The 23,189-nt window shown below is 32.7% G+C and overlaps 1 protein-coding gene, 1 long non-coding RNA gene and 3 pseudogenes across 2 annotated transcripts; 3 read left to right on the plus strand and 2 right to left on the minus strand.

Moving 5' to 3' along the window:
* Positions 1–928: 928 nt before the first annotated feature.
* LOC121247666 lies at positions 929–2,614 on the minus strand. Its single transcript, XM_041146068.1, has 3 exons — positions 2,368–2,614; positions 2,117–2,181; positions 929–1,298 (listed from the first exon to the last, which is right to left on the minus strand). The coding sequence occupies exons 2-3, from the start codon at positions 2,164–2,166 to the stop codon at positions 1,064–1,066; spliced, it is 285 nt and encodes a 94-aa protein (XP_041002002.1). The 5' UTR covers positions 2,167–2,181; positions 2,368–2,614; the 3' UTR covers positions 929–1,063.
* A 954-nt stretch (positions 2,615–3,568) lies between these two features.
* On the minus strand, positions 3,569–4,291 carry LOC121246947. Its single transcript, XR_005937195.1, has 2 exons — positions 4,125–4,291; positions 3,569–3,966 (listed from the first exon to the last, which is right to left on the minus strand). It is a non-coding gene; the product is annotated as an uncharacterized LOC121246947 (long non-coding RNA).
* Positions 4,292–13,145: 8,854 nt separating this feature from the next.
* LOC121247567 lies at positions 13,146–16,711 on the plus strand (annotated as a pseudogene).
* A 1,095-nt stretch (positions 16,712–17,806) lies between these two features.
* Positions 17,807–20,431, plus strand: LOC121246646 (annotated as a pseudogene).
* A 1,362-nt stretch (positions 20,432–21,793) lies between these two features.
* LOC121245795 lies at positions 21,794–22,469 on the plus strand (annotated as a pseudogene).
* Positions 22,470–23,189: the final 720 nt, after the last annotated feature.

Below are 23,189 nucleotides of genomic sequence, written 5' to 3' on the forward strand. Positions count from 1 at the left end.
TTTCCGTTTCCCTCTCTAGCTGGCTAGAGCAGGAGCAGGTGGTCCGGTATACGGATAATAAATCTCGATAGTAACACTAAACAGCTAGCCTTCATGAGTATTGACCCTAGAAACTTTAAACTGTCATTGCTCATAACTCTTGAACATGGAGCTCGGGGATAAATTGCTTTCAAGATTTTCCTCCCAACAAATGAGTCTAGGGAGCCAGCTTTAATTGGGAAAATTGGAGATTTGAATGGTTACTAAGTTGATGTCATGCTTGAGAGCAAAACGATCCAATGTACATTTCACTTCTGCAACTTGAGGAATTCATGTTATAACATCTTTGTGGGAAATTTTTGCATACTACACTTTCATTCTACTCTTATCTCACTATGATGAGGTGGCATTGCGCATCAACGTACGAGTTTTTTTTTTAAATAGTAGATGATATAAGGATGATGGAAGGTGTTACATTTACAAAGTGTTATGAAAGTGTAGTGAGATAAGAGTAGAAGGAGCATCTAGCATTACTCACTTTCATATATGCTAACCATTCAGAAAATTACTTAGACATCCCACTTTACACCTGAGCAACTTGTTCTAAAGTGCTTCAATGATTTTTCAATAATTGCGTAGAAATCACCTACAGGAGCATATTTCAGCTCATTAAACCATGACCTTATTCCAGACTTCCAAATAAATCAATGAAATATAAACCGAATTATTATTATTATTATTTTTTGATAAGTAAGAAATAATATTATTGATATGAATGAAATAGGCCATGTACACAGGAAGTATACAGAAGAAATACTTCTGTATAAACCGAATTATTAACTGATATAAGTCTTTCAGTTCATTTCTAGTAGGATTTGCACCACAAACAACTCTAGATTTCCCTTCAAACAACTCTAGATTGACATTTAAGACAATGAACAAGTGAGCATGGAAATCAAAACAAAGGAAAGAGATACTATTTCAACAAAGGACGATCGAAGAAGTATTTTGTCTTTTACGGCCAAGCAAATCGAACAAACTGACAGCTGCCAAACGTGAGGCATATGGAAATATCAGCTTGATGTCAAGACTCAGATACTGTCTCGGTAAGAGAAGCATCAGCTGCAGAATTTTGATCTTCTAGTAGCTTCATTTGGCGTTCTGCATGTTCTCTTTCACAGGCAGTAATTCCCATGATGATATCAAGCATGGTACCAGTTGTGCCAAAGAACACAAGGGGTGCTAGAGATTTCCTTTTTATACCCACTGGAATTGCAAGTAAAGCCCCTGCTACTGAAAAAACCCATGTTCCCAGTGCGCTGCGAGCAATTGACATTCAGTAAAGCTCATTACATTCCAATTCAAAACAACACTTAAAAATAAATAAATAAATAAATAAGGGAATTGGATCTACTATGTGAGAGGGCAAAACAACAAAAATAAGACTGATATAAAGCAGGTTGGGCATGTGTCCGAGAATTAAACAGATTTACAACATCTCAAGAGCTTTAAAATAAAAATTTCGACAGAATTTCTAATTTTCTTCATTCCAATGTCATGCAAGGATGGAACAAGCAAAGCAATTGGAAAAAGACTTCAGTGGCGGTTTCTAGATGACTAATCTTGAGGGTTACTTATGGTTTTCAGGTTCGATTCATATAACTTAGATGTTCAAGATATACACATTTCATCTTATATTAATGACACACAGATCTATAATAAATTAATAATAAGCATACAAAAAAAAAAAAAAAGTCTATTATTATATTTATGTTCATATGCTCATCTGGGATGGATGACACAAAAATAAAAGTTGAACTCACTCGATGAGAAGAAACTGCAATAGAATCTTCGTTTATATACAGATTTAGGAAAGATCATGATGTAAATCCTTATAAACAGAACTGTGTAAAAACCCAACAAACAGCCAAAAACAAAATATTCCTTGATAAGTAACTACAACAAAAATTTCATCATATTTTCATCATTTTCAGGCTCTGAGAAAAACCCAAATAGTCTTTTTTTTTTTTTTTTTTTTTTATATGTAAAAACCCAAATAGTCTTATGAAACAGATAAGAAGAAAAAATGCGAAGGAAAAAATAAATAAAGGGAAGAAAAAGGGGAAAATATACTAACTTGGCCACTGAGCAGTCTTCAAGATGCTTGACATTCTCTTGGCCTACCATAGCTCACTCTTCGATCTGTTTCACTCTTTCATGAGATTAAAAAAATGATGAAGATGTATGGCATATGTAAACTTCTATGTGTGCATGTTTCAATTGCGATTTTCTATATATTTGAAGTCAGTGTTAAAAGCAAACAGAAGTTTGCGGTGAGGATTTTCTGTGTTCACACTCAAAACTCAAACAATCCAAAAAAGAACATACCAAGAAGTCGAGCGAGAGAAAGAGATTAGCGTCGTCGGTGGCTGAGGGGGAGGAGGCAACGCACGGCAATGGGAGACGGAGAACTGAGGAAGTTAAGGCTTATGTGCCACGATCGGTGTTTAGGATTTTGGATCGACAGAATAGTTTCCCAAAGAGCTCAATACACTAATTAGCACAGGAAAAAGGAAAAAGGAAAAATCAAAGTACTGAGAAGGGTTTTCGGAGGATTGGGCTGAAAATTGCATCGTTTGTTTTTGTGGTTGCGATGAGTTGAGATTAAAGTTAAAAAGTTGAATAAAATATTATTATATTATATTCTTTTAATATTATTTTTATTTTGAGATTTGAAAATTTTGAATTGTTTATTTTATTTTGTATGAAAATTTGAAAAAGTTGTAATAATTAGATAAGATGAATTGAGATAAACTGTAAAAACAAATGAGCCAATGCTTAGGTGAGAAAATGAGTTAATTCCACGTCAGTTAATTTTTCAAATTTAAGTTAGTGATCAAAACAGGGACCAAAATGATTGACCGGGAGATAGCCTCTGTGAATGATAAACATGTGTTAGAATATTAGTATTGGTCTATGTATATGCATATGTAAAATTACCTCTTTTGCATATCTACTTTGCCATTCAAGTAAAATTCCCACATTGACTTATGTATATTTGAGACAAAACAATAATAAATTATTATTATTTTATTATTATTATTATTATTATTTTGCTTAAATACAATTTCATAGCATCCAGTACATATATTAATACAATTTCATGCATCCAAATTTAGCAATTCCATATATAATAAAATACATCAAATTTATATATACCAAAAATGAATCCCATGTGCTCATAAACAGCACATATTAACATGTCACCTTAATACAAATTCCATGTATCAACTAGGTGATCTGCTAAATCAAGGTACTGTTCATCTTAATACAAATTCCATGTATCAAAATCAACTTGATATAAGTTCCATGTCAAGTTCCATGTCCAGAGCCGTCGCAAGTTTTCTCCAAGTTTAAGGTAAAAAGAAAAATTAGTTTTCTCCAAGTTTAACCAAAAGGTCAAAAAAAAAAAAAAAAAAAACTTCAATCACCAAGAACTTGAAAAGAATTTATTGAAAGGTGAAATGATCACAGATTTATGAAGATGACAGTGGCATGGGCAAACATTATAGCCCTTATTTCTGTTTTCAGTCAAACACAAAGTTGAAGACCCAGAACAAGATAAACGTCTCCTGTAGACAACAACAGATTTGTTTTCAATCTCATAGTTTTGGGGCAATAATCGAAACCATATGCATCATCGAAACCAGATGCACATGAGATTCACGCGAGCAAGAACAGAAAATTAGAAACAGAATCTAGCGAGCAAGAACAGAAAATCACGAGAAATGCATAGCCATAATCATCGAAACCAGAATAAAAAACCAAGAAACCCTTATCTAAAACCAGCATCATCGAAACCCTAATCTAAAACCAAGAAACCGAGAAGGAATGCAGCATCGAAACTGTGAAGAAACATAGGAAAGCTTTCATACCTGAAAATGCAACCGTGACGAGTCCAAAGCCGTCGCAAGCTCCGTTGACAGCCTTCGTGAGAGAGAGGTGCACGGGTTTGATCTTCCGTCTGGATTGTTCGAGACGAGAGAGGGATGGAGAAGAGGAAACCGTGTTTGGGTGGGGGGAGGGGGGGGGGGGGGAAATGCAACCGTGACGAGTCCAAAGCCGTCGCAAGCTCCGTTGACAACCGTCGTGAGAGAGAGGTGCACGGGTTTGATCTTCCGTCGGGATTGTTCGAGCCGAGAGAGGGATGGAGAAGAGGTAACCGTGTTTGGGGGGGAAGGGGAAGGGAGTGCAAATCGGGATGAAAATAATCCCGTTGGGGGGTTGTCGAGATAGAGAGAAAGGGAGGATAGGGAAAAGAGAGAGTCTACGCCCGCTCAAGTTGACACCTCCATTTGACTGCTGATCAAGTTTTTTTTTTTTTTTTTTTTACTTCATTTAAATTTAAAGATTAATTAAGATGAATTGTAAATAATAATAAAATTTATGAATTAAAATTAATAAATAATAATGAGATAAGTTGAAATAGATTGTGAATCCAAACGAGGTACACTTAAGGAAATGATTTTAAATGTATTAATATATTTTTTTTATTTTCTAAATATGTTAAAAAAATGTGAAAAAAAAAAAGAAAAAAAAAAATTTACGCTGGACGGCATGCCCAGCAGTCAAGATGGGGGGTGGCATAGTAGCCACACTCTAGAGAAAAAAAAATATTTTGGAGAGTGAATAGTTTATCTTCAAATTTACATAGATCCTGTTTATAACTATGTAAATATTTGGAGATGCATATGCATGCATAAGTTGATGGTATTTCTTTTTAATTAATTAATCATATCATTAACAACATATTTAGGAGTGGTTTAAATTCAGATATAAATTGAGATAGTTTGTAAATAGTAGAATAAAAGTTAAATTGCTTATTATATGTTATGTAAAAATTTAAAAAAAATTATAATGATGAGATAAAATGAGTTGAAATTAATTTTTAATTCAAACTAGGCCTTAATAATAACATATATTGTATATTATAACTATTATTTATTATCTATAATTGCATATTTTCTATTTATAATATCGTGTAACATATATACAATAACTTAATATTATAACTATATACTTATATCCTTGAATACAATGTGGCCGACTTCGCTGTGGAGGTGACATGACATTCCCATATACAATGTAGATCAGTCTAATTTATTCAACAAAATGGCTCACATTTATATATATATATATATATATATATATATATATATACACACACATATATACTAGTAAGGGCAAACACGTGCATTGCACGTGTGCCCAATTAAAAAAATATAACAAATCTTGTCAATTCACAATAAACAACAAAATGATAATTTAAATTCGTACAATTTCTTAATTTTAAATATTAATGGATAGAGTTTCATCTATATTTTAAAATTTTATTTTTGATCATAAAAAAATCACATATGTTATGTGCAAAATATTGATAACCATAACATAAAAATTTTACTATAAATGGACAAATTTATGTCTATATTTCCAGAATTTTTTTCTTGTTTACAATACATATTATACACATGATTTGCATAATGTTTATAACTATAATACAATGACTTATAAGAACTAAGTCACAACTTTGAAATATATGTGGCTAACTTTTATAATCATCGAGTATCTCAATTTAGGTATCAAAGCAGTTGAATGGGTTTTACTCCTGATCTTCGTTATCCTTATTCACACCAGAGTTTAATAGGTTTTGCTCTTGGAATAGACGAAATGAAATAAGATATGAATAACGATTTAGTTATAGTGGTAGATGTAGAATTAGGATTTTATTTTAATCAAAACGGCGACATTCTTCAAATGAGATGAGAAGTGTTATACGACTTTGTGTTGAAAACGACACCATTTTGTAATTTGGGTGATTAGGCTTTATGGCTGATTTCAGGCATGGGTAAATTAGATTGACTTTTCTTTTTTCTCTTTGGGCTTCAAACACAATTTTGTAAAACACAATAAAAAAATATAGTTATGAAATGTAATAGATGGTAATATCCGACAAATTTACATGTATGATAATAAATTAAATTTTACTTGGCTACTTGTCAATTCACAATGAAAAAAAATGAAATTTTAAATATATATAAATTCCTGAATTTAACTATATATAGACAGTTTCATATATATTTTAACATTTTATCTCTGATCATAAAAAAGATCATACATGTTATCTGAAAAATAGTCATAACTATAACATAACAATTTTTACAAATACATTTATAACTACACATAAGTACTTTGTACCTATATATTACAATGATTTAAACTTTTGGAAAGAAGTTTTAAAACAATCAATCTATTCTTTTAGGCACATTAGGGTGCAAATTTGTCTTGTTGTTTTCCTATAAAAAAACAAAATAATAAAATAATTGAGGATAGCATATCAAATAGATGTAAGAAGAAATGCAAGAAGTTGATAATTTATAATTTACCTGAAGTCCCGAACAAAATTCTGACATCTTCTCAAAACTGAATCCCTCTTCATATAGATAATTAACTTGTAGAATAATTTTTTTTAGTATTTATTGGTAAAAAGGGAAACAAATGAAGGAAATATTTTTTAATAAAAGATAGTTATGAATAAACCTGATCGCTCAATATTAGGGTAGATGCAATTATGTTGTCAGAACATAAATCTTGTTGATGAAGCATTGAAGTTTCAGAAGAATTAACATTCGAAAACGAATCAATCTCTTTTATACAAATGACTTTATTGTCGTTTGAACAAGAAGAGAGTATGCTGAGACTGTATTTGCGTTTGAATTTTATTATTTCAAATTTTTTTCGACTCGGCATATCTCTTTATTTATTTTTGACGGACCTCCTATTTTTTCTCATCTGATTGGGCAGCATACCAACTTTTTTTTATTGGATTTTTTGCACGTTTTTCAAGGTTTATTCATAGAAGTAGTTAGATAAAAATGAAAATAAATGATGTTAATAATGTTTAAATATATTTTTGCATTTAACAATATCGTCTTACCAATCGACATAAAGTTGTAAAAGGTTCTAAATCCTGCGCCAATCTCAGAATGTAATCTAAAAAACATTTGACAACATATCAAAGATATGAGTATATATGTATACATAAAGCAGAGAAATAAAAATTTATATTTTTTAAAACATTCATCTATATTTAAAATATAAAAAAATGCTATCCAATCACAAGATATGTCTAATATTCAAATCAAATAAACTAATATAATAATAAACTATTTACACTTAAAAATCTAAAGAAGCATACGACAAATATTGAGTAATTTTAATTAATAATCACAATTTCATATATTTGTAAAATGTCTAACACAAATCATTAAATGAAAATGATTAATAAGATAAAGATACAATATATATTTAAAAAAACAAAATAAAATGTTGTACATCATTATTTTGCTTTTTTTTAATTAAAAAAAAAGTTGAACAGAATTTTTATAAAAATGTCATAGTGTATGGAGGAAAAAAAAAAAAAACCACAAGAATGCAACCCACTTTCCCTTCCTAAACTAAAATGCATACGATGTTGTTTTCTAAGAACAAACCCTAGGTTTTTCCCTCCTCCCCTATAAATTCATCTCCACGGACCCATAGTCCCTTTTCAGACCGTTCTTTGTTCTACCTCTCCAAGCTTTTCTCTTCCCTTCTCTTTTTTCCCTCTTATCTCTCGTTTTGCCTGCACGGGGCTACACTATCACTGCTCTTCTCTCTTGTTGTCACTACATTTCTCTCTTCTTTCGATATATTTCTTCTTTTTTCTCCTTCGATTGAGCACCATACTAATATTATTTTATGGTGTTATTTTCATATTCTTCAAAATTTAATTTTAAAGAATGTTAGATAGAAATTAATGAGAAAAGTTTTAATAAAAATTGAATTCTTTTTAAATAAAATCAGCCTACCAGTTGACATTTTTACAACGAGATAAGAATGTCGCAGCAATTTCAGAAACTAACAAGAAATGAATAACAATCTGTCAAATGTGCAGACATACAAGTACAAAAGAAAGATTTTGAAAAATAAATAATATTACAATTATCTATATTTAAAACATAAATAAATATCATCCAATCAATAAAATATGCTTAATATAAAAATCAAATTAATTATTATAATATTGAACTATTTACAATTAAAAATCTTAACACATATGCAACAAATAATGAGCAATTCTAATTAATAATCACAATTCCATATATTTGCAAAATGCCTCATACAAATAAATGCATTAAATATTATAAAATATAGACAATAACATCTATTTGTATGAACAATAATAAAACGTACCTCGAGATAGGGGCAAATAAAAGATCAGTGGAAATAGAGCCGATTAGCGAATAAGAAGACAAGCACAAAGTCACAAAACCAAAATCTCTGTTGTAAAGAAATATATTATATAAGATGATGTAATCATTTTAATAATATAATGTTATTTGTTAAATAAAGCTATACTAACATATTAGAATATAATCTGTTAATATTTTTTTTATTCGAATTCTATGAACAACTATCATACAATATAAACAAAAATAACTATATAATACGAATACAATTTGTGAGATTGCAAATAAAAGTTGTTTAATATCCTAATTTTTTTTGTTTATTTATATATTTTTTTCTATACTTTTCAACTTGGCCCATGTTCATATGTGAGAAGAATATTGAGGAGTAAAAACGACACCGTTTGAAGGGACAAGAAACCCTAAATCCACCCGACACTATAAATAGCACGCTACAACCGCAGCGCCTCATTTCCCTTGCTTCCAGAGCTTTCTTCGCTCTATTCCTCTCCCTCTTCGTCTCTCTCTCTTCAACTCTTCTCATTTCTTCCTTCCCATATGTACCGTCTCTCTTCTTCCACGTTGTTCTCAACAACAAAGCACAAATTTCTCTGTGTATTCTATTTCTTCGCACATTTCTTTCAAACTTCGCGAATATGAGATTTTTCAAATTTGTAGAAAAAATCTCTACTTGCGTCTGACATGTAATGGTTTGGTATTTCTTGTTTCTTTAATCTATTTCTGTTACCATTTATTTAGATTTTTACTTTTTTCGGTTGATGTACATTTCTCTTTCTATTGTTCTTATTTTCGTAAAGATCCGAACAAACCTTCATACACTTGAAGAGACCATGTTCAGATTTGCTGGTTTTTTTTTTTTTGGCTTCTGGATTGATATTTATTTCTTGTTTCTGAAATCGTCTGAAAATATCTCTTTGATGAATTTGTTTATTTATTTTTTAGATCTATTGTTCGAATTTATTTTTATTTATCTTTAAAAACTTTAGAGATCTGGACTTTCTAGTCTAGATCTGCGAAGTTTTAGTTCAGATTTGTTAGACACACTTAGATTATTTTTCACTTATTTTTCATATTTCTTATTGCTATTGTTTTTATTTCATCTGTGTTTTGTTTTTACCCATCTAAAGAATTGTAGACAGTTCAGTATAAATTTTTGAATTTTTTATTCAAATGTGATGTACTATATATATTTTTTAATGTTTTCTTTATTTTTTAGGTCTAATTTTTTTTTTGTTTCTATTACATCAGTGAAATTTTAGTTCAGATTATTTTTTTGCTCATCTTTATAAACTCTATTATATCTAGACATTTTATTATGGGTTTGAAGAATTTTGATTGGCATTTGTATATAAAGTTTGATTCTTTTCTATTTTATTTGTTCTGCAGAGTCATAATTTTTATAATCTCTTTTGAACTTGGACATGTCTTGACATAGTTTTGTCTCAGATCCCTTGGTTTATTTCTTACTACATGTGTATGTACTATTTCATGGAAGCGTAGGAAAATTCATACATTTTCGGTAAATGTACTTTTTTCTTTGTAATTGGTTTTATTTTGCCTGAAGAGGATGTGTTCTAATCTGCGATGTTCATTTTTCTATAAATCTAAACAAATATTCACATGTTTGACTTTGTTTTGGTTGGATTCTCTTCTTTTGTGAATCTGTACATTAATAAATGGATTTTGGTTTCTGTTGGTTCTTTTTCATTAGAACAGATACTCAGATGCTTATTTTTTGTTTCTGTTTGATCTTTGTTTTATTTGTTTTTCCTCTATTGTGAATCTGTACATAAATGAATATATGTTCGTTTCTATTTTTTATTTTTCCCTACACATCTCTGCACATCTTTACATATCAGATTTCTTCTTAGGTAAGAGCATCTTTCTTAGTCATATTTTTTTCTTTTTATTTGTTTGCACAACTTCAAATACTATGCGCATCTATTTATTTAGATTTATTTCTATTATGTTACCAATTTATTTTGTATAATATTGTTTGTTTGTCAGATGAACATATTTATTTCTATTTAGTTCTCTACACAGCTGCAAATACTATGTACATCTATTTATTTTTTTATTTTTATTTTTTGACACTAATTTTTTCCTGACATATATGTGTATGTATTATTTGATGCATGCATAGAAATTATTGGAGGCAAGAAATTTGAAAATATCAAATCCATAAATGTTTAACATTTCTATTAATAGAAGCATATTTAACTGAGTATAAAAGTAAACACAAGCATACATAATTTATCCCAAGAAACTCACAAATGAAAGAGCGGAGTTGATAGAATTTAGAACTCAGAAGGCAGAAGTTAGATTTGTGATTTTATCAGATTGCAAACAGTAGGAAATATAAAAATCGCAATTGCTTTTATACCTAAGTACAGACGGTGGATGCGGTGTAAAAAAAGTAAGTACATTATCTAATAGTAGTTGTCTAAGCGGTGGGAAATTTTAAAATTAAAAAATTGAAAAGTTTAATCGGTAAACAACAACAAAAAAGAAGGGGAAAAAATTTTAGAAACGGTAAAGAAATGTAAAGAAACCGAAAATCTGATAAATATGAAGGAAAAAGAAGCGGTCTGATAAATATGAAGGAAAATAAAGCGGTCAAAGAGGTGTGGAATATGAAAGAGTGATCTTGAATCTAATAAAGTTGCAGACAAAAGAAAGGTAGAAAACGGTAGAACAAAAATTGGAGAAAAAATATCGGTTGAGATTTAGAATCTGATAAAGATGGAAAATAAATATTTCGAGAAAGTCGTGGAAAACAAAATAAAATGAATGACGGAAACTCGAGGAAAAATAGAGATAAAATCGTAAATTCAATTAGAATGGAATCAGAGACATAATCGAGAAACAACTACCAAATGAGAAGATAAAATGAACGTACATATCGATGGGAATTTAGTAACAACAGTAGGGATAAAAATGGAAACGAAATATATAGACGGCAGAAGGATAAAATTGTGAAAATGACAAAAGAAGATAACAAAAGTCGGAAAACAAATACAAAACTAAGGTCAAAAATGGAAAAAAAAAAGATTGACGAAAATTGTTGACATTGGCGCTTATTATATATAAGATACACACACATACATATATATATATATACACATTTATTGAATTATCAGTTTCAAAAATTTCACAGGCTCTTGAGCAAATCTTTAGATCTTGTAGTAGACCCAACATTTCCATATTATTAAAAACAAGGAAGAAATAAAGAGATCCAAGAATTTTGATATTCTTTCAACACATAGGCTTAAAATTAAAGACAAAATATTCTTTGAGAGAAATTAAGTCTAAATTAGAAAACCAATCATCTTTAAAACTGAGAATAAAGAAATCATCCAAGAATCTGGACAGCTCTATCAATCGACGAGCCATTAGAAGAAAGACAAGCATTTGTGATGAATTATTTGCAATGAAAACAACTTTATTTTGATAAGAAATAGTCATAATTTTCACAGAAAATAACTGACTACAATTAAACAGTTTTCTTATAATAAGCATTTGATCATGAACAGCAATAACCCTCGCATGCAACAATGATCAAAACTATATATAGATAAAGATTAGAGTGTATATATATATATATATATTATATATATATATATATATATAATAGGAGGAAGCTAATTAAGCAAACAAAATCAGAAAGACGTCGAGCTGGAGCCCTCGGGCCTCAACCTTGAATATGGCGATCGATCGGCAGTACTGAGAGAAACGGATGAAAGAGAATGGCCATTCTGTGGGACGACAGTTGATGTGTGCCAGTGCGACAAGGGTTACAGCTAAATAGTTATGAAGTTTCTGGGGTATATGTAATATTGTTTAACGAGCTCGACCGTTGGTCGCCGCGGCTTCCCATGCATTGTCGTTATTTTTCTTACGCTAAAAAATTTAATATGAACATTCTTTTATCTACATTAAAAGATATCTCGAAAACTTTTAATTTCTGAACTAGATCGTGATCATTGATTTGGACGTTTGGGACTTGGGAGTGGATGACTCATGACGCAGTAGGCCAATGCGACAGAAGTGCTGGTCAGGTCAGTTTCCACTTTTCACCGTGGACTTTGCAACCATCGTCAATGGTTTTAATTGTAATTTCTTCCTTTTAGAATCGAAGGCTTCTAACCCCGGCCAACTCCTGCAGAAATTAGTCTCGACTCACCCTCGGTTGCTCTTTCACTCTCAAGCTCCGAGGTACAAACGTTGTCCCTCTTTTGATCACCCAGTTTGTAAATAATAATAAAATTCTGTCTCCATCTGGATGCTTATAAGGATAAAAGCTCAGAGGAACTGTGTTGCCTTGGCTTTTGATAAAGACTGCTGATCCAACCCCACTTCAAATTACCTTCAATTATATATCTGACTTCTACCATTTCTTCTGGCATTTTTTATTTTTTTTGTTTTTTATTCTTTCTGCGTTCATTTTCTAATCGAAGAGATTGGAACACCGAAACAGTACTGGAGTTTGAGATTTGCAGTCAGTGAAGCTGGATAATGATTTTGTTGCTTGGATAATGATTAGTTTATAATGGGAGGAAATGTTGAAATAGAACATTTTTTCGAGATTTGAGCAATATTTGGTTTAAATTGAAAACTTTTTTGTGAAATTTTGAAAAAAAAAAAAAAATCTGTGTAATCAAACATGAGCAGAGATATTTTTGATTGACTTTATTTAGTTTGTAATTCATGTCTATTTCCTTATCAAGAAAGAACTTGCTATAAGTTGACATGTCATGCCATCTCCAGAGTATATTTAGGTTCTGATCTAATGGTTATCGGTTTAACGTTAACTTCTTTGCTTTCGCAATAAGTTTTTGTTTGAATAATCTCTTCACAGACATGTCAACCATAGGGCAGAGAGGAATTCAATGCTTGCGCAAACTAAATGCTGCAAATGTCCCGGCCACTTTGCTAGAAAAGGGCCAAGATCGTGTTATTGATGCTTCCCTTGCCCTTACTCGTGAGAGTGCAAAGTTTAAGGTACATGTTAATTTCCCTGATCAGTGAAGCTCTTGTCTTTTTGTTACAAACATTATTAAGGTTGCGTTTGAATGTTAAACTGAGTTGAGTTGAGATGATAAAATATTATTAGAATATTATTTTTTTAATATTATTATTATTTTGTGATTTGAAAAAATTGAATTGTTTATTATATTTTATATTGAATTTTAAAAAAATTGTAATGATAAGTTGAGATAAGTTTGATAACCAAAAGTTGGATTGTTTACTAACTGTTTTGTCTTGGGTGTCTCTCTCTATATACATCCCTTATATATATATATATATATATATATTTTTTTTTTTTAATTTTGAATGATATATCCCTTATATCTTAAAAGTAGCTATTATTTTTGTCTTTTGTGTGGACATCACTAATTTTAAAAAAGAATTTCTCCCAGCTAGTCAAACATGTCTAGCACGTTGCTCCACTGCTAGTGTATGTGTGTGTATATATATATATATATATATATATATATGCGCATATATATACTAGTGATGTATATGAAAATTCTCTACTTATGAGCCTTGTACAAAGTTAGAATCTCAGAAAGTTTAATGTCGGTATTGCTTAGGGAGAGCTCGTTCGTGCTGTAGGAGGCGTTGCTGCATCGTCAGCTCTTCTTGGAGTTCCTCTAGGACATAACTCGTCATTTCTTCAGGGCCTGCATTTGCACCTCCTCGCATAAGAGAAGCCATCTGGTGTGGTAGCACAAACTCAACTACCGACGAAGGTACGACTTGCATGGAACATGTATCCCTAATTGATGCTGATGAACGTTAATGGTGCTGTTTTTATTGTTTTGAGTTGTTGATTCATGTTCTCCAGAAATCTCTCTCTATATCACAGGATGGGGTTAAGATCTGATGTTTTGTGAATATTTCCTGCTTGGCTTATAACTTCACTTGAGAGTACATGTAATAAACTATGACATTGATACTGGAAAATGCAGGGAAAGAATTAAGTGACCCACGAATCCTAACTGATGTTGGAGATGTCCCAATTCAAGAAATTCGAGATTGTGGTGTCGATGATGACAGATTGATGAATGTCATTAGTGAGTCTGTTAAGCTAGTTATGGATGAGGTGAGTTATCCTTTTGATCTAGCCATAAGGTTCCATTTCAATCAGTTATGACGTTATTGATAAGAGATTCTGTGTTAACATCTAAGAAATTTCCTCCGGTAAACTGATATGTAAAGTGCAGAGTGTGAAACACCTAATATTTTCGGGACGAAAAGTTTATGAAAACCGTAGAAGGCGAGGGAGGTAAACTGATATTTTTCCACTTGATATGGTGCTTGTTTTACAAATTCTTGTTTTGGCCAAATAGATCTGTTTCCACGAATGCTTCATTGGTTAAGTCTGTGTTGATAAAATGTTTGAAGCGTTTGGCCTTGATCTTACTGACAAAGCATTATCTATTGGCAGCTACCTTTTAGTTTGTATAGGTGAACCCCAATCTTTATGACATCGATACTACTCTTTCAGGATCCACTGCGCCCATTAGTTCTAGGTGGTGATCACTCAACATCTTTTCCTGTTGTCAGAGCTGTCTCTGAGAAACTCGGGGTCCTGTAGATATTCTTCATCTTGATGGCCACCCGGATCTCTATCATGCCTTTGAAGGAAATAAGTATTCACATGCTTCTTCTTTTGCCCGAATCATGGAGGGTGATTTTACGCGGAGGCTTTTGCAGGTAAACTTAACTTTTATCATTCGTTATCATAATTTATATTGACCCAAATACCTATTTGAGTGGTTTGATTTGACATCCTGATTTTCAAGGCCATAACTTTCTTGCACATGACTTTGTCAAAACTGGTCCTCTAGTTAATGTGTCAAATGACATGCCTAGTGTAGCTCAGATATTGACGTAGTCATCTGCAAGTATTGGCATCTGCAGCTGAAAATTGAGATTAATCAAATCAAATGCAAGAACTGATCAATAAGACGGATGTAGCTAGGCCCTTTGTCTCAATGAGAACATAAAAATCAAATCATGTTCCAGACTCCCTGTTCTGCAGAACCTTATCAAATGGAAAACCAAGCAATGGCATCCCAAATTTCTCAAATGGTCTCGACTCCAAGTAAAATCATCAAAGGACACGCCTCATTTTCTTGGGTGCGATTAGTTGTTGGCTGTGTTACTAGTCCTGGAATCTGATAATCATCAAAGGAGATATAGCCTTTGAATATCAGTGACAAGGGATTAAAAACGTAGTGAGTAATAAGGAACAATGATTGTTAAGATTGCCTCATACCGGATGGCTGCTGTGCTGATTAAGAAAAATAAAAAACTGCAGCATTAAGACCTTATCATTAACACTTAGTGTCCTTGACTGTTGATTTATACAAGATTCTCTGGAAGATCTCATTGGCAAACGTCTGCATCCGGTCAAATTCCCCCATGTCTGAATGCAATCTGCTATTTTGGCGTGAACAAGCCAAAAGATTTGGAGTGGAGCAATTTGAAATGCGAGCCTTTTCAAGAGATCGCCACCTTTTGCAAAATCTGGTCTCTCTCTGCCTCCGCTTATCTTTTTTTTCTTTTCTCCTGATTTGATTAAATATACATTCTATGTTAATTTTTGAAAAATATAAAATCCTATAAATTGACAATGTAGATATGAACTATGAAAAGTCGGGATTTTTGCCTTGCAGCAGTCATCTATGCACGTTAATGCAGATAGGTGTCTTGTGAAAATGTCATTAAAATCCTATTGCAGATAAGTTGTCTTGTGAAAGCCTAAACCGCTACATAAATCCTGTTAGAGCCCTGAATTTTATATTACATGTATCTTTCATAGAAAATAGACATTCCTATCTCATCACAACATTTCATATAATTAAAGTTATTTATATGGAAAATACTTTAGCGAATTATATAAAAGTAAATTTATAAACTGATGTGACTTGATATAGTACGTCAGTTTATAAAATTATTTTTATTATAAAGTAGATCTAACAAATTCTATGAAGCCACATCAATTTGTGAATTTATTTGTAGAATATGACGTGTCGAGACAACCTAATAATTACCTTCCATTTTAAGTGTCTACTTTGTCGTTGGACAGAAACTAGGGGAAGGTGTCGAAGGAGTGTACATCTCCATAGATGTGGACTGTCTTGATCCTGCATTTGCTCCAGGTGTGTCTCATATTGAGCCAGGGGGTCTTTCGTTCCGTGATGTTCTCGACATCCTCCAGAGTCTCCACGGCAACGTTGTTGCTGCAGATGTGGTCGAATTCAACCCTCAGCGCGACACTGTTGATGGTATGACTGCCATGGTTGCTGCCAAGCTGGTCAGAGAACTCACTGCCAAGATCTAAAAATTATAATAAAAACCCTGTTTTCCTTTCAACAGTAATTTAACATTCTCCCATGGCCCTGCAATTTAAATGCTTTCCAGCATACCAAACATTATTTAATCCTTTGATTTCAGAAAAAAAACAGGGTTTATTTGTCCGGATTTGCGTTAAAACCAGTAATGATATTGTTGCACGTTCTACTTCATCTCCAGCCGAAAGGAAAAGCAGACAAACCTTGAGAAAATGACAGTAAAATTAACGATTCACATATTGATAATTAGAAGGCAATAGGAATGCTGTTTCCAGCTTGAGGGTATAATCTTTTTTTTCTCTCTCCTTTTTCTACTTTTCATTAATGGTGCAGACTAAGTAATGATGTGCAATCATGACATATGATGGTGTTTTCGGTACGAAAAATGATAAACACACAACACTTTATACGGTACTTTATATAAAAATATTTTAAAAAAATAAATATTTTTGTAAAATACTTATAAAACTAACATCATTTTATAAAAATATCTTTATTTTATAATGTATTATATAAAATATTGTATGTTTATCACTACTCATACATAACTCTTTCTTTATCCAAAATATATAAAAGGCGATTTTGTTGAGGATTTAAGGAACATACATATATTTATTATGTTTATAGGAATAAAATCTAAATCATCTCCAAATAAGTATATTAATTTCGAAAATAATATACTTATTTGTGTGTGTATAATTTCGGTATATTATTTTCGAAATTAATTTACAGAACTTCTAATTAATGTGTGTGTATATAATACACACAAGTGATTCAAGTCTCGAAAATTAGATTTTTAGTTTATAAATATATGAGAAACATGTATTCTTCCAAAATAATTTAATAGATTGATTTAAAGAAAATTCTTCCGATCCAGCTTAAAAAGAGAAAATTCTTTTCCCATACCAATATGTTTTAAAAAAATTATACCTTATGAAATAAAATATTTCCATGGATTTTCTTATTTTATTATTTGTTTTGAGTTTGTCACTTTTCCAGGCAGTATATTCGAAAATGAAAAATATATATATATATATATATATATATTTTTTTTCTCTGAGTTATGAAAATCTTATATAATTTTTTTGAAAGAAAATAAGTCCTGTAAATTGTAATCATAAACTGATAAACATAAAAAGTGTACTGTAAAGAAATGGAATGAAGTATAATAATAAGAAAGAAAGAGAAAAAGGAAAAGGAATAATCGCATACTTTCCCTTTAGTTTTAGGGTTTACATAAATTACATTTGTCAGAGAGAGGCTAAACATTGAAGGAGCTTTCACCCCTGCAGCCCTGCTGTTGTCTTTACTTTGGCGAGATATCCGACTAGGTAAAATATCAACTTCAAATCCCCCGTCTGTTATCCAGTAGAAATGATCTAAAAATCGACTATTTTTGCATTGAAAATTTTCGTTAGGCTCGATTGAAAAATGTAGTCTTTGTCGATTCGAATCTTATTTTTTTTCAAAAAAAAAAAAAAGGGATTTCTCGTTTCTTCTTCTAGCACATTCTTGGAAGACAAACGGATGAATTATCGCTTTGTTCCTATTCATATCAGCTGCTGTGGAAAGAATGGAATTTGAGAATGATTTTACACAATAAATTCGTGTATATGCTGCAAATCATTGAATTATATGTTTTCTTTATTTATTTGTTCGCTAAATTTCAGGTTAAAGGGTAGTATGCTTGCTAAGAAATTCTATGCCTCGTTTGCGGTCTTTATAGGTAGGCAGCTCAGCCCTTTTATCTTTCCTTCTGCAGTATAATTTAGCTAGTTTACTGGATTTTGTATCGTACTTACAAAAGTGAATGATAATGGAGAGTTTAAAGTGATATGTAATGGAGAGTTTTTGGCGTAGTGGGTACCTACATAAGATACGATTTTACTTGTGATTTCGGTAAAAGATTTTATCTATTACCTGTGGTTGATGTTCATTTGTCTAAAAGGTTTTGCATTTATATTTTAAAGTTTTACGAACTTCATTGTTTCCTTTGATGGCATTCAAAGCCAGTCTAAGGTTACTCCTGAGCTCCAGAAAAGGATCAGGATTAGTAAGAAGCAGCCTTCTTTAGCCATATTTAAAACAAAGCGTTGCTTTATGTAAATAGTTTTGAAATGATTTTCATGTGGCTGCACTCAAACAAACTATTGGTCTGCAATGTAGCCACCTAATCCACATGACATGGCTGCTACATAAGTATGCATCAGCCGTGCCCTCATATTTGGAAGAACTGCTTTGCTTTTGTTTTATAACTTTCTTGGCTTTCAACAGGTGCCAATAACACTTCTGTGGGAATTTGCAGGTTGTACGTTGGTGTTCTCTCCAAAGGAAACCTAAAAAATTAGCCCATCATTGGAAGTCGCTATGCTACCCACTGGGGCAAAAGATTCCCAACTCCGTGAGAGCAACAGCCAGAAGGTCCACCCACAACCTATGGAAGAGGCCATGAATCAGAATCCCGAAGCTGTGGAGGCCCTGATATCCAAGATTTTTACCAACATTTCCTCCTTGAAATCAGCTTACATACAACTGCAAGCTGCTCATACTCCCTATGACCCTGATAAGATTCAAGCTGCTGATAGACTTGTAATTTCTGAGCTGAAGAACCTATCTGAACTCAAGCACTTTTACAGGGAAAAAAACCCCAAGCCAGTATGTGTTGCCCCACAGGACTCCCGCTTAGCTGCAGAGATCCAGGAACAACAGAGCCTGCTGAAAACCTATGAGGTTATGGTAAAGAAATTTCAGTCTGAAATTCAGAATAAAGATTCTGAGGTTCTTCAGTTGCAGCATCAGATTGATGAGGCGAACCAGAGGCGGGCGAAACTGGAGAAGAATCTTAAGCTCAGGGGCTTGTCAACAAAAGAATCAGAAGGTTCCTCAGATGAAAATGGATTTTTGCCTGTAGATTTATCCCCTGACCTGTTTACATCTGCTGTAGAAGCTACTTTCAAAGCCATTCACGATTTTTCTAAGCCATTGATCAACATGATGAAAGCAGCTGGGTGGGATCTTGATGCTGCTGCAAACTCAATTGACCCTAATGTCATTTATGCAAAAAGAGCTCATAAAAAATATGCATTTGAATCCCATATATGCCAAAGAATGTTCAGTGGGTTTCAGCAAGCAAGCTTCTCTGTCAAATCGGACGATCTCACGGTCACTAAAGACAGCTTCTTCCACCAATTTCTTTCTCTAAAGGAGATGGATCCATTGGACATGCTAGGCCAAAATCCAGATTCCATTTTTGGGAAATTTTGCAGGAGCAAGTACCTAGTGGTAGTTCACCCAAAGATGGAGGTTTCGTTCTTTGGAAATTTAGATCAGAGAAATTATTTAATGGGGGTGGGCATCCAAGGACTCCGTTTTACCAGGCTTTCCTAAAACTTTCGAAGTCAGTCTGGCTTTTGCATAGGCTGGCTTATTCATTTGATCCCAATGTTAAGGTCTTTCAGGTTAAGAGAGGGACCGAGTTCTCGGACGTTTATATGGAAAGTGTTGTGAAGAATTTGGTCATGGATGACGGTGATCAAAAGCCAAAGGTTGGGCTAATGGTTATGCCTGGTTTCTGGATTGGGGGCAGTGTGATTCAGAGTCAAGTTTATCTCTCGGGCATGAGGGTTGCTGAATGACTTGGCATGTATATGCAAATCTCTGTCCAGATGTGTAAGCGATGTGTTTGATATTGTCTGTGTGTTGCTTTTCCTATATTATATTGTGTTTGTGTGTGTATCTTCTGCAATTGTAATAACTGATTAGTAGATGGGAATGAGCTGTTAATTTCCTGCGTGCATGATAGTTTTGGCAGATTCACAACTCGTTTCGCAGATTCACGCCTAAATGGAAAATTGGAAGAAGAGTGTGTTGATGAACATCGTGTCATACTTGTTGCAGTTGCATTGACCATAGCCAGTGTATGATTTAGAAGGTGATTTTACATTAGTTGGTATGTATTGCAAACTGCTTCTGTACGAGTCAATGGTTTCACCTAGGTGAACTGTGGTGACTATTTAGGTGCAAAAACATATTTGCCTGTAACAACGAACTACTTGTATAAATAGATTGAGATTTGATCTTATTAATTTACATTTTGTTTGGTCCGACGTAAGAACAAGTTCATGACATAATATAATAGTAATTATTAGTTTTTCTTTCAATGTTAAGCTATATCTGCCGCCCCATCCTAGCTAATCCAACCAGATTAACAGGCACGATCTCAGAGGTTATTGCAATATCTTTTTTTTTAATGGATATTAATGTGGTTGATTTTGAATAGTTTAATTGCACAAACGGAAAAGTGGACCTTAGGTATTTTGTGTTAGAAGATCACTCTTTAGTCTTTGCCCCCACGTTATTAAGGAGTTTGCCACCAATTGCCATGTATAACTTCAAACGGGATATCGTTGAAATTTTATTATAGTTCTCTAGAACCTCCTAACTTAAACCCAATAACTTCCTTTATTTTATTTTTTCCTTTCGTTAGAGAAATACGAATACCATACATTATCGTTTCATTATGAATTATCGTTTCAATTTTTATTTTTTATTTATTTATTTTATTATCGATGATAAGAAATTTTTGTATTATTTATTTATTTGCAAATTATTTGATGACAGACTAAAAGATGATAAATAATGGGAAATGACTGAGGAGATCGATCTATGACTAAAAAACTACAAAAATGTTTCCTTTATTGCACCTTGAATTTCGGAATTTGTTCGCCTGATGTTCGTGGTTATCTTATTAAGCTAGAAAGTCGGACACCGAAACGTAAAACACAGACATTGACCTGCATTTCCCACGTGCTTTGTCCATGAAACACTGCATATATATACTAGATAAGGGTGGATATTGACCCACTTGGGGTTAGTCCAGCTAATTTTTATTAAGGCAGATCTGTTACTTCTATCTTAGGATCCCAAGATTCTAAGCAATGCGTACTTGATCATGCTAATCTGTTTTAATTTGACCGACCAGATGCAAATGGAATAGCGCTAATTTTTTTGGGACCATTATTTATTTGTGAGTAATGCACGTAAATTGCACGTTAATTAATTAAATATATGTACACCATGTTACAACAATCTCTATATAATTAGCTTCCAAATCCATGTCACTTCCTCCAATTAAAGTCTTTTGAATTTGATATAGTTCTTATCACATTTGCCATCAACTGGCAACTACAATGGCCAGACTAGGCCTTTCTTTGCTGCTCAAGCTTTTATGCAGTCTCCTTTTCATATCAACCATGGCAAAACCAGCCTTTGCAAGACGTTCCCGATCAAGGGCCTACATCGAGGCCTCGTGCCGCACCACCCGGTACCCTGCTCTCTGTACAAAGTACCTCTCTAGCTATGCCAACTCTACTAGCATACAAAGTCCAGAGCAACTGGCACGCCTTGCCTTGTCTGTGAGCATTTACCGTGCTTTTTACACAAGGAAATACATGTTAAAAGTGGCTAAGGAACTTGAGGCAAGCAAGATCAGGGGTACCAAGTTGTGAAAGATTGCCTGGCTGAAATCAATGATAGTATACAGCAACTTAGCCAGTCTATTAAAGAACTTCGTCACCTGGGACTTGAACCTGTCGGAGATGACTTCTTTTGGCACATTAATAATGTGGAGACATGGGTCAGTGCTGCCTTGACCGATGTAAGCACTTGTTTGGACGAGTTTCCTGCGCGCAAGATGGGTAAGTTGAAGGCCACGATTAAGGGAAAGGTTCTGAATGTGGCGCAAGCCACTACCAATGCACTAACTTTATTTCACCGATATGCTGCCAAGTACAGAGCAGCTCGTGCCACCAAGAAACCCTAAGGACTTTTGAGATTGTATGCAAGTTGTAGGAACTTTTTGTTTCGACCAATCTTGTTTTATGCTGGACTTGTATTGTTCTTGTGATGTAGTTTTATGAATATACTCGATCAAAGGCATGTGAATATGAAGTTTTGTTTGTCGTCCAAGTCTTTTAATTTGCTGGTTCTAATTATTTATGTACTAATGTGATGTCAAACTTTAGAGGTCCCTCGCTTGAGACGAAAAGATAGGTGAGAGAATGAGGTCAAAATTATTGAACGGATTTAAAGGCTCGTGGATATAACTCCAGATGGTTGAGTTCCTTATAAGCCTGCCCAAACATTTGATCAACCCTAAGTTATTGACAACAAGAGTAATATTAAATATAGTCTTAAGGTGTGCAAGTGCCGTATACTATTTTTAAAAATAAGTAGAGTCTATAATTAAAAAAATAATTTTTTTTCATGTAGAACCCGAATTTATCAATTTTCTTTTAAAAGAAGTCATGTGCAGAGCTTGCACACTTTAAAACTATAAATATCATTATTTATTAGCCTATGCCTTTAGATAATTTTAACAACTTGGACAGTAATTATCAACTCTTGAATGAAGGCTTTTTTTTGGGATAATTATCTGTTAGACATATTACTTCAAATTATGAATCAAGTTATGAAGTTGTTTTTATTTTAAGATAGATTTGATAGAAATTAAAAACAGTTTTTTTTTTTTTTTTTTTCTTGA

The sequence above is a fragment of the Juglans microcarpa x Juglans regia genome, chromosome 1S, assembly GCF_004785595.1.
Source record: "Juglans microcarpa x Juglans regia isolate MS1-56 chromosome 1S, Jm3101_v1.0, whole genome shotgun sequence".
NCBI classification, from domain to species: domain Eukaryota; kingdom Viridiplantae; phylum Streptophyta; class Magnoliopsida; order Fagales; family Juglandaceae; genus Juglans; species Juglans microcarpa x Juglans regia.

Bases quoted from the DNA above. Each gene is read 5' to 3' on its own strand.
- LOC121247666 (XM_041146068.1), bottom strand. From the start codon at position 2,166: ATGGTAGGCCAAGAGAATGTCAAGCATCTTGAAGACTGCTCAGTGGCC. The intron at 1,299-2,116 runs GTTAGTATATTT...AATTGCTCGCAG, and splicing joins GAAGACTGCTCAGTGGCCAA to CGCACTGGGAACATGGGTTT.